At 41.3% G+C, this 12,905-nt stretch overlaps 1 protein-coding gene across 1 annotated transcript; it reads right to left on the bottom strand.

The window, feature by feature from the left end:
- Positions 1-3,154: 3,154 nt before the first annotated feature.
- LOC121849222 (neuroepithelial cell-transforming gene 1 protein-like) lies at positions 3,155-12,405 on the bottom strand. The gene is made up of 3 exons (XM_042335592.1): positions 12,211-12,405; positions 3,712-3,775; positions 3,155-3,211 (listed from the first exon to the last, which is right to left on the bottom strand). The coding sequence occupies exons 1-3, from the start codon at positions 12,357-12,359 to the stop codon at positions 3,200-3,202; spliced, it is 225 nt and encodes a 74-aa protein (XP_042191526.1). The 5' UTR covers positions 12,360-12,405; the 3' UTR covers positions 3,155-3,199.
- Between the last annotated feature and the right edge of the window lie 500 nt (positions 12,406-12,905).

A 12,905-nucleotide genomic window follows, 5' to 3' on the forward strand; every position in this document is an offset into this window, starting at 1 on the left:
ACACCATTTTGTACTTTACATAATACGAGTAGTCCAAACTACCTTTTATACAAGACAAGCCAAAATGTAGCTAAATGCCTGAAACCTCACTCGCCTTTGGTTGGTACAACTGCATATTGCACTTACACAGAGGCCTCTACAAAATTAAGTGCAATCTCAAACTGCTTTAGCTTTTATAATACTCTCTAGTTTGGATAAAATGAAAACTTAGTCCAACAGTAATATTCTACTGCGATATACGCATTTATATTCTGTATTAAAATACTAATCCCAAGGCAATTATGATGCTAGTTCCTTGCATAGAATAGTTCAGTTATGCTAATACTTTCAGCAACACAGAGCAGTTTGGAGGGGAGAGAAAGAGTCTCTTGTCTAATTAAAAACTAATAGCCTTTTGCAAAATGCTACTGCATGCATTAAAATAATTTCACATTGTTAAGTTTGTTGTGTTAATTCCAAATTAGTCAATTAGCATTAGGAACATATGCATGACAATACCTAATACATGTGTGTAGGCCCATAAATAAATCATTACACATCAGTCAGGATTCCTGCTCCTGATCACTATCCTGTTGGGAAATTTACAAACATGTGTGAATGTTAGATAAGGACAGAAATGCGCTGGACTATAGGGTCAGCACTTATCTGGGTCGTGCAGGCTGTCCCAAACTTTCTAAAATATAAAGTGGACATCCTTTTTAAAAATATACAAATGCAGTGTTCCACTTGTTTCTGTGGAGGAAATTATTAAATGTTCAATGAATTTTGATCAATGAACTAATTTAGAGTTTCCAAAAGGGTGGCAACGCCACTGAACTGTGATGCTTGCTCCTCATGTTTAAACAATATTATAAACTACTCTGCTATGGGAATGTGAGGCAAGTTGGGTGACGAATGGATATAATCTTAGAGGTAACATTCATATTTAGGGAAGGTATTTGGTAAGCAACAGAAGACGTGGTTATAAAGGTGCTGAGAGGGATGGAAACATACAATGGAAACTTAGTTTTAAGGTTAGTCAATATGGCCTATGTTGCCCTCATTTGTGAATTTGGGATTTTAATACTGTTACCCTCTGTTGAGGTGTCATTGTAGAACAGTGAGACTCCAGGCTTCATCTCTAGTAGATTAGAAGATGAGATCTGTGGAGATTAGGAGTTTTTTAAAAGAAACAAAGAGTTGTTTGGGAAACGTTTCTGCTGGTATTTTTCTGTACTAGCAAACTCAGGAGAGGGAACTTCATCCATTCACATGGAGAGTTACAGCTATGAACTATGGGACAGTACACAATGTGCCTCTTATCCTTGGTTTTACTTTGCAAGAAGAACAGCTCATCAGATATCTAATGACAATCCAGCGACTATCTTCCTTGGGACATTGGGGGGTGGAAAAATGGGGAACGAAGAGAAGCATGGCATTTAGGGCTCAGTCAGCATCAAATCAATCCTCCTACTGTCTTGGTAGTCCATGTCACAAGTTTCTCAATACTCCCAGACACTGGAAAGCACAGCCTGAATCACCAGCAGACCAGCCGATGGGAGGTTGGGATTGTTCCCACTTGGCTCTTTTTAATCCTAAAAGACAAAGCCCTAATGGGTAGGGTGACTGTACCTGGAGAAGCAATGGCCCTTTCCAACATTCTACTAAAGTAGTTGTGGGTTATTTAGAGTAGAGTATTGTTTGTTACTCAGATATTCTTTACATTCTAAAATAGAGACAATGCCTTTTTGTTGGATTCGAGTTGTGCTGCATTTTTCTGACCCAAAATATAATCAGATAAAACTTTATAACTGTAGGGGAAAGGACAACAAGCTATACTGCCTGCTTATCACAAATCACTTTTCTGCTCACTGCACATGATTCCCTCCTAAAAGTTCAAGTTATTGCCAAATTATATTATCTTATCAGCAAGCTGAATGATTGCAGTGTTCCAATATGATAGAGATGTGTTTATCTCATTCAAACTTCTGGCAAGCCCCAAGCTATTTTTTTCTACATTTGCAGGGATCTCACAGAAACTCAGGATATCAGGGTTATTTACATAAACTTCAGTACTAAACAATACAGCCAAAGGAAATGAAATGGAGGTAGCCAAAATAGTCTGAAATATGGAACACAGTGTTTTGTTTCATCCATCAAGAGTAAAATGCATCCTGTAGAACTGTTGTACAACTAGCCAGTTCAAACCACTTGTTGACTTACAATAATGGATCAAAATGGCAGGAAATCTTTTGATTATAGATTTGTGACATTAAAATTCTCTTCCAATCTTTGGTTTGAATTCACCTCCATTTTCCTCACCTGGATTTTTAACCTATACTGCCTTGAAGTGTTGCAAAACACCACCATTTTGTCTGTGTCTCTCACCACCCCACAATGATTAATTCATAATTGTTGTTAAAATGCACATTATTCTGAGCTATCTGCAGACCAGCAAGAAACATGGCAGAAAATAAATGGATTGATGCAAGTAGTTTAAACTATATATATCACAGATACCCTAGAAAATAAGAGAAAGGTTTTTAAATATGAATTTTAAAAGATAAAAGGGAGAGGATGAGTTGGAAGAATTTAGGAAGATAATCCTAGAGGGGCAAAGTGGCTGACAGCTCTAATGAAGTGAGAGTCACATCTGGTCAGAATTGGATGAACAAAGAGAATGGTTAAGGGAGGAAAAGTGGAAATTTTAATTTGCATATTCATTGCGAAATAACAGCACAAGCAGAAAAAGCAGTTAATCAGGTAAGCTTTAAATAAGTTTTGTAAAACAGCAGATTTTAATACCAACAAGGGAGCAGGCAATACACAATTTAGTTATGACTATGAGTAATGAACCAGAAATAGCTAGCAATCCAGTGGCGAGGGCACATATTGGGAACAATGATCATAATATGATCAAAATGAAAATCAGGCTATAGAAAAAGTAAGGTCATAGCTCAAGTTTTAAACTAGACTTCAATAAAGCCAACTTGGAAGAGATAAAGGAATTGACTAAAATAAACTGGTAAGAATTGTTAAATATAACAGTGACAAGCAGTGTAATCTATTCAGAGATAAATAGTGCATTATAAAACACGTGTACACTCTTGACAAGCATTGGTCGTACATCGATGTGAAGCAACCAGGATATGGAATGACAAAAGTCATGCATCACCTTTCATTTGGAGATATTCTCTACTTCCTTATACTTTTTATAGCTTTAAAGAAGATTCTGAAAGTCAAATACAATAATGTCATAATGGCAGCTTACTTGATTTTATAAGAACATAAGAAATGCTAGCTGAAAAAAAAACAAGGTCTATCTCGTTAGCCTTCCACCTTCCTGGCGGTCGCATGCACATATGTCCCAAACCACCTATGTACTATTTCCCATAACATTATTTCCTAAAAGAAAGCTATCTAATCTATGTTTGAAAGATTTCCTAAGAATGAAGTACAAGAAAGGAAATGTGCACTTCAAAACCAAAATTCTGACGTAGCAATTTACCTAATAAAGCAAACTGTGAAATCTACAAAATTCTAGATCAAATAGTTAATCCTAGCATTTGATATACATCATTGAGATGTATAAGATGGGCTGTGAATTGGTGTAACTGTGTTTTTTATGGGCTAACCTGGCAGCCGATTTACACACAACAATGGTTAACACAGAACAAACTTTATCAATGCTGGTAGAAGCAGCTCAAACCCACAACAATATAATGAACTTACCAAAGGAAAATCCCATGGTCCAGGGGTTAGAAACGTGAAGGAACTTCCACGTCGCAAAGTAGGTCTAAAGACAGAAAGTTGAGAGTCAAATACCTAATTTAGCCTCATCTAAATATTTGACAATGTGAGATGATCCCAATGGTCTTACAACAGTACAACAATAGCTGGAGGATATAAGCCAAACAAGAATGAAAAATGCAGAATTCAAAACACAAATCTAGGTCATTACAATTCACATTCTAAACTATGTTCTGGTACTCACCAGCTAATGAAACCCATATTGCGTTTTTGGCGTCCTCACTCTTAACTACTAAAAAAGCAATATGGCGAGTGACCTAAAGACACGTTAGCCTATGTACAATTTTTCAGACTGAGGGTGGTCTTTCTGAACTCAGTCCTCCATCTAGAGCGATAAGGAAATTGACATACAAGGATAGATTGACAGCACCACAAATTGGCAAGAAACATACCAATATTTAAAATTTAAAATTGGCATCATGACCGACTGTTCTCTTGTTCTTTGTACCAGAACTGCAGAAATCTATCAGTCCATTAATCTAGTTGTATCCACTAGTCTTCTTGTTAATTGAATTTAGAAAGATAGGTTACTACCTTTTAACATAAACAAGATTACATTTGTATAGCGCCTTTCACGTCGGGAGGACGTCCCAAGGCGCTGGTCAGTGTACAGCATTTCACACCCAAGCTGGGGTCAGGGGTGAAGAGGGGTGACCAATGGCATAGTCGAAGAGGAGGGTTTTGAGGCGGGACTTGAAGGAGGCTAAGGAGGGGTTGAGGTGGAGTGATTGGGAGATGGAGTTCCAGAGGTTGGGGGCAGAGTGGCTGAAGGCTCTCCCACCAATGGTGGGGTGGGTGGCGCGGGCTACGTAGAGCAGGCCAGACCGGCTGAGCGGAGGGAGCGGGCGGATTGGTAGGGGTTAGGAGGTCACAGAAATAGTGTGGGATGAGACCATTGAAGGCTTTGTACGTGAGGTCCAGGATTTTGAACTGGATCCTCTGAAGGATAGGGAGCCAATGGAGTCGGGCGAGAATGGAGGAGATGGGGTCACTGAGTTTGGTGCAGGAGAGGACACGGGTTACAGAGTTCTGGATTATCTGCACCTGTGGAGGGAGGAGTTGGGAAGGCCGACAAGCAGGGCGTTTGCATAGTCAAGCCTGGAGGTGATGAAGGCATCAACAAGAGTTTCAGTGGCCTGAGGGGTGAGGTAGTGGCGGAGTCGGGCGATGTTATAGAGGTGAGAGAAGGCAGAGCGGGTCATGGCTTGAATGTGGGGGAGAAAAGACAGTTGAGGGTCGAACAAGACACCGAGGTTCCTGACTGGTTTGGTGAGTTGAAGTGTGCAACCATGGAGGCTGATGCTGCCAGAGCCTGAGGTCCAGAGGCGCTGGTACGCGCCAATCAGGAGGGCCTCAGTCTTGTTCACATTCAACTGTAGGAAATTTGCCCTCATCCCGGACTTAATGTCCGACAGGACAGCAGCGGTCCTGGAGTTGAGGGTGGAGGCAGAAAGATAAAGTTGGGTGTCATCCGCACACATGTGGAAGTTGACCCCATGTCTGTGGATGATGTCACCAAGGGGGAACATATAGATATTAAAGAGGAGAGGGCCAAGGACAGAGCCCTGGGGGACCCAGACGTGACAGTGCGGGGGCTGGAGAAGAAACCGTTAGAGACAACAAAGTGGAGACGGTGAGAGAGATAGGAATCAAACCAGGCAAGGGCAGGTCCGCAAAGATTAAGTAAGGAGGAGAGGTGTATGAGGATGGAGTGGTCGACAGTGTCGAAGGCGGAAGAGAGGTCGAGGAGGACAAGGAGGCAGAGGGAGCCCTGATCACAGATGTTCAGAATGTCAGTGACTTTGACCAGGGCTGTTTCCGTACTGTGGGTAGCGCGGAAGCTGGATTGGAGGGGTTCAAACAGGGAATGGCGAGAGAGAAAGGAGCGGAGCTGGGACGCGACGACTCATTCCAGGACCTTGGAAAGGAATGGGAGGTTAGAGATGGGGCGGTAGCTGGAGAGTAGGGATGGGTCCAGGGAAGGTTTTTTTCAGGATGGGGGTGACGAAAGTTGTTTTTAGGGGGGTAAAGGGTTAAGGTCTAAAGATTTTATAATTTTCAAAAGCTGTTGGGGAGCATTGTCTTATAGCATTGAGAGAAAGGAAATTAAAAATCACAAACCAATGTTTTGAACTTAAAACACTAACTTTGAAGGGATCGACCAAAATAAAATGGGAAGAACTATTAGCTCTAACACTGGCAATCTATTCAAAAAGGTTAATCATGAAGTTTGATTAGCAAATAAATTTCATCATTTGGTACTGAAGACTAAAATATAACAAAAGAAATTTAGAACCCATCTTTATGATTATTAAAGTTTAGTCCAAGATATATTTGCAATTTTTAAAAAAATACAAAAACCATTGAGATTTTGATCAGCCAGGGAAATTACTGTGTTTGCTCACAGAAGCTAGCCACCACATTTGCAGTATATTCTGTTAAGTTCTTCAAGATGTCTCAACGGTGTGATAACGCACTATATCAAATGCAAGGGTTATTAATTTATTCTAATATGCGGAACTCTGGTTTAGATTTTCTTAAGCAGGATAATGGTTTCTGCATTGGCCACTAGAAAAACAAGTGCTCATAAAAGTAAAATAGGTTTACAAAAATAATCCCTGTTGGTCCAACAGCACATCAAGAATATATCATCTAAATAATCTGCCCTTAGCAGGTAACGGAGCTTGCTCAACAGTTACCAGAATCTAAGTGATCCTTCAGGACTCAATTTAGTCAGCAGAATATTGAAACTCATGAGAAACCCCTTATGGGTTTAATAATGTTGTATACTACAATATAGGGGCGCTCGGTGTTCGTATGCCCTCTCTAGTTCTGGATAAGTTGGTTGTAATCTTGTCTTGGAGTCAGAACCTTTTTTGGGGGGGGATTCAAAGTCCAGGTTCAGGTAGTTACTGCCAAAAAGGCAACAGAGGGAATGAGAAGAGAAAAGTGATAATAGGTGAGCTGAAGTTCGCCCTCCACCCCCCCCAATACATTCAAATATTTTCACATTCCATCATGGAATTACTGTTGTCACTATTTGAATCCTTTCTCAACTTTCAAAGAGAATGACACATGTCTGAGCAACACTTTACAACGCATCATTATTTCCCCTTAGATTCATTCTTGGTGTTCTACTTACAATACAATATTGCATTTGTGTAGCTCCTTTCATGTCGGGAGGATGTCCCAATCCACCCTAACATTACTTGTTATGACAACTGTCAAAAATCATAACACTTTGTCAGTTGCTTCTTCCTGATCCATCTTTGATGAGCACTATTTGCTATTTCTAGTACCAATAACTCAACACAAAAAGGATCGAGAAATGTCAGGTAAGTCCCACCTTGTCTCTCAATTACCCCTTTCGCGCAACATCCTGGTCTTCCACATACCATTTATGTTAGGTTCATATTCCAAGGTTCCCAGTTCAATTACCTCTGTACTGCTGTGGATCCGGTTCATTTCAGGTGAAATCCATAGCAATACAGAGGTATGTGTACATGAAGTATGAACAACTGTTCCCAAAGTCTCAAATGAGAATTGTTTTCTTGCTGTAGAATTTGCCCACTGTTTAGGGTAAGGTTAATACAGCAATGCTAGGCTAAGAGATCAGAAAACTGACAACCAGAAAAAAAGCATGTTGATGAGAGAATGAGCACTAGTCCCTGCTGTCTCTAAAGGCAAGGTGAAGATTCCCAATGGGATACAATATTGGCTGAAGTTTGTTATTGTGGATGTGGTGGTTGACAACCAACACAGGGTAAATGATGTCACAACATACATGGCATCATCAGGCATTTTATTCTAACAATAATGTCCCTCCCTATGCCGTTGGTGTCTGTCACATTTAGATGCCTGTGAGCAACTCACTTGCCACAGGTGGAAAATACTATTGGAAATTTATGGTGTAGTTTATTAGAGCAGTATTGATCCACAGTATCTTTTCTGTTGAATAATTTTAACTAGTTAACTATAGTAAGTGAGGAATCATTAAATGCAATCAAATTTTGTAAGAATTTTTTATCTACACAATGTAAATGTCAGCTGAAAATGTCCACACACCTTACAGTCAGGTCATTTAATGATTCCATGACTCAGAAAAACCTTGAGGAATATCTCATCCAAGGACAACCTGGAAAACAATCCCATTTGTTGAGGGTATTAAACCATAGGGATGCAATTATTTAGATCTGACTGATAAATGGTTACGTTACTTGCATCATCTCTCTCAGACCCCGCTACACTCGAGAGTGTACATTTTACTGAAGCACAATTTAATCTCGTCACAAACTGTCTTAAAGTAGAACAGCATTTTAAGTTTATAGAATATTTTATTAAAAAAATGTTTCACCTGTTTTACTTTTGATTAAAAATGAACAAGTTGCAAGAAGTGTGCCGTGCAAAGGACATGGTTCACCCTACTAACTGAACTGGGCTAACACCTGACATCTGACTTGTCAAAATATTTGGGAATCAGTACTGCATTTGAAACGGTCTGCTATTGCTGTCGATCTGACGTAGCATCAAATACCAACAATACTTACATTTGTTAGACTCCAGAGAAAAAAAAACCTTAAAAAAGTGAGTATTTCTCCCCCCACCCCATTATCCCGAGAACATCCACTGTCCCCTTGTTGAATGTTCAAGAAATTGGGGGAGGTGCAGATTGATGTAAAAGGTTGTTTGGTTATACTGCTGTTTTCTAGAATGTTTTCCACGGCCACCTGAGACTATCCAAACTAAATACCATAGAATTACAGACAGTTGCAGCAGAAGGAGAACATTTGGCTGCACTGGCTTTCGATCTTAATGGATATGAAAACAAATCAGTAATATTTGTCATTTATAACAACAGGAGAATATAACACGCTCTTAAGTATTGTATTTGTGTAAGCACGGCTTGTAGAGTGCGAGTTGGCTGAATTAGTTAATTTGATGGGCTCTAATTCAGCAAGAGTCTGGTGTCCTCTAGTGGTGCTGTAATATAACAATCGAGCCTCTCAACATTTTTTTTTGTTTCGTCATAAAAAGAGAAAACCACATCCTGTGATAAAGAGCTCCAGACCAGACTGAGTTCCACAAATCTATGGCAATTTCCCTTTTCCGGGGTCTTCCAGCGTATTGGACACAAGTTGACAATGCCAAGGCTTGGGGACTCCCTACACCAAAAAACACACTGCTTGCCATTCAGAGCGTTGCCTGGCAAACTTCCTGATGCGTGTTGTGCCCATCACTCCCCCTACCTGTTAGGACTTTAGCTTGCAGATTTACCAGGAGCCAAGGGGGAAGAATCCATGTTCCCAGTGAGCAGTCTGCTCCTGCATATCCTTCCGATGACCCAGGCGGGCTGGTCTGGCACCAGCCATCCCTTAGTGCACGGCAGGGCTTAGAAACCGGACTACTGGGACCATAACAGAGAGTTGATTTGATTCAAACATTTGGCTGTAATGCACTGCGTTTGAGGCACCTCAGCTTCAAGGAGACCCTGCTTACCGTGTGCCAACATCTTCTTCTTCAAGATGCTTGATGAGCAGTGTGCTGTGCCTAAATACACAAGACTATCACTACCATCATCTTCCCCACAGGGCAGACATACATGCCTAGCTATTGAGCGCTCTGAGACACAGCCCCGCGTGAAGAGCGCTATATAAATGCAAGTTGTTGCTGTTGAGCAGTGGTTCAACCAGTTGGAAGAGTGGAGCTTCAGCAGCAACTGCTTACTTCTCTTCATTTCAGGACAAATACCAAACTCAGGATATATGTTCAGATAGCCCCAATGTCTTCCAGCAACTGTCATTCCAAGCCTCCGAGTTTCTTCATCAGCTATTCAATTGGCAGTTGCCTCCGGCATGGTGGAAGGACCTTTATGAGACAACTTATACCATGCCAGCCACCTTGGTATTTTAGTGGTCAAGTCCAATGCTGTTCACCAGGTTAATCATCACCAACCACACATGTGAGGGGTCTTGGCAGAGACATGAAGTTGCCTCTGTCTGGAGGCAGATTAGTGACAGAGTGGGCCAGAACCCTTCCTATCTGGAACTTTTATTCTTAATAAAAAGTCTTAAGGCTATTTGTCACAGAAATTGCTCGCTTACCAATACTACATGGCACTTGATTTCTGCCCAAATTTGTAGGAATCGGATCCAAAAGGTTATTATGGCACCAAGAGATGCTGACTTTAGTTAAAGTATTTATTACTGAATATTAATGTTACTCGATTATTCTACATAATTACTCAATTCCAGGTACACTGTCTGCCACATAGCTCCACCTCAAGCTCACTGAAAATGCTGCTGAAAGACTCAATCAACCCTTTGGCATATCTATCTTAGACTTTTCCAATGCACTCATTCACTCCATGATCTCTCTGATCTCCTACCCTACTCTTCCGCCTGCCCGCTCAGCCAACTCGATTTGCTGCACATCCTCTACCCTCCCCACATCACCCATCAGTGGCAGAGGTTTCAGTTCCTACATCCCTAACCTTTGGAACTTCCTTCCGTCTCTCCTCCTTTCTTTCTCGAAGTACCTCCTCAAATTCTACCTCTTTGAATACGCTTATGGCCACCTCCCTCTCCCTTGCTCAAGGTCTAACCCTGTCCCTGTGAAGCACTCCAAGACATTAGCCTATGTGAAGGATGAATGCAAATTATTGCAAAATTTGCTGGCAAAACATCAACAAGTTAAAATAAAAAGAGGCAAACTTTAGAGCAATTAATAGAATTAAGTTATTTGGAGAGTAGGGGTTTATGAAAATTTCTTCTTCAGGAGTTTCTCTGTACTATGCATCTCCAATTGATAGGACGATATAGAGAACTGCTTGCTGTCAGACCACCTGTGCCAACATCCAAGAGAAACTAGGAGCTGACTTGTGATCACCATTATATGCACATAACAAAATTCTACAAAAAGCCATGAAGTGAATGACCGATTTATCTGGATGATTGTTGACCAGGATACATAGTAATTCAATTCTCTTTTCAAACAGTGTCACGGATTTTTAGCATCCATGTGAAATGCAGACGGAGGAGTCTTGTTTTGAATGTTTCATCCAAAGGACACCAGCACCAAGAATTCAGTGCGCCACCAGCAACACAATCAGTTCCGAGTCGCAAAGGGACTTCAACTACAGAACTTTCTGATCCAGAGGCAGAGTTCCAGAGTAATTGAAGGAAATTGTTAGTGCTCATTTAGCTTAAGAATGCCATAAAAATGTAGTGTTTGGGCATCTTTCGGTCTTCAGCTAAATTAATTTGATGAAGTATCGTATACCCTGCCGAAGATGGAGCTAAAGATGAGCATGAGATATCCTGTATTAAAAGTCACAAGATTATCTCATAGCAATAAAGGGGCTAATATTGTGTTTTATCAAAATATAGTAATCCTTGCGTTTCATTTAGCACTTTATGTCGTTGAAGCCTCTCAACCCTCTTCACAGAATTTTATTTTAAACTAAGAAGCACTCCTAGTCCAGTCCCAGACCCATAAAGCACTTTGAAGCTTCGCTTGACAGGAGCCATCTGTATATAAATGTAAAATCTTTCTTGTGATAAATCTCCCGTCCAAGTGTTTGAGGATGAAAAAGGTTTTTTTTCCCCAATGACACATTGGACGATAAATAAAATGCTTGTCCATGCAACGCAGTCTTCCCCCTTCCCCGCATTTATAACAATCCCTGCATTTGATATAGCGCCTTATCACATCACTGAGACCTCTCAAGGAGTTTCACAGAACATGTTGTAAAGTGGATTGACTGCATATTCTGTGAACAAAGCCACAAGATGCACCGAATAATGATAATCCTTGCGTACGATGGAGCGCTTTAATCGCATCGCCGAGCGGTCTGAAAGCTCTTGGCAGAATATGGTGATGATAAAGCCTTGCATTCGAGTAGGGCGCCTTATCCCGGCGTCCAAGACGGCGCAAAGCGCTCCAGCGGACATAGCGGGAAGTGAACGGACTGTACATTTTGCGCGGCGGGGGGCGTGGACGACCTTCGCACCGAGGCGGAGGACGAACTCGCGATGTCAATTACGCTTTATTTTGCACTTCAAAGGAACACATCCACACATCCCGCGAAGCGCTCCGAGGCGTCTCGAAGACGTGACAAGGCGCTGCGTCAAATACAAAGGGTTATCAGTGTTATTGTTATTATTAATTATCATTATTATCATCACTATTATCTGATGCTCTTGATCCAAGGTGGGGTGTGGGGGGGGGGGAAGGGGAGGGGGTTAGAGACAAGAGAGGAGAGGTTAATGACATTTTGCTGCTGCTGCTAAACCAGGCCTTGGGGTGGGTGGGTGTCAAGTGAAACCCGAGCCTTTCTTTCCAACCAACCAACCAACCAACCAGACCTCTCTCCCTCCCTCTCTCTCCCCCCCCTTCGCTGCCCGACTCGGGGCCTGGACTCACCGGCGGCTGCTGCTGTTGTTGTTGTTGCTGTCGTTCGGGTTCTCGGGAGTGTTGGGACAAGCGGAGGATTTCCTTCTCGGGGGCCTGCGGTTCTCCTTGGCCGGTGGTGGCGGCGGTGCTGACGGTTGGCTCATGGCGGCCCGCGGCATCTCTGATGGGAAGGGACGGGAGTCTCTCTCTCTCTCTATCGCGCGCGCGCGCTCTCTCTCTCACACGACACCAACCGCCAGACTCCGTTTGAATTCGCGGCCGCCGACCAATCAGCGCGCGCCGCGCGTTGCTAGGATACCGACTCCTCCCCCTCCTCCTCCTCCTCCCCCCCGCGCCGAGGCCCCGCCCCCCTTTCCATCATCATCGTCATCATCATCATAATAATAATGATAATAATAATAATGATAATAATAATAATGATAATGATAATGATAATGATAATGATAATGATAATAATGATAATGATAATAATGATAATAATAATGATAATGATAATAATGATAATAATAATAATAATGATAATAATGATAATAATGATAATGATAATGATAATAATGATAATAATAATGATAATGATAATAATGATAATAATGATAATGATAATAATGATAATAATAATGATAATAATGATAATGATAATAATGATAATAATGATAATAATAATAATAATAATGATGATAATAATAATGATAATAATAATGATA

The sequence above is a fragment of the Callorhinchus milii genome, unplaced genomic scaffold, assembly GCF_018977255.1.
Source record: "Callorhinchus milii isolate IMCB2004 unplaced genomic scaffold, IMCB_Cmil_1.0 Scaffold5, whole genome shotgun sequence".
Lineage (NCBI taxonomy): Eukaryota > Metazoa > Chordata > Chondrichthyes > Chimaeriformes > Callorhinchidae > Callorhinchus > Callorhinchus milii.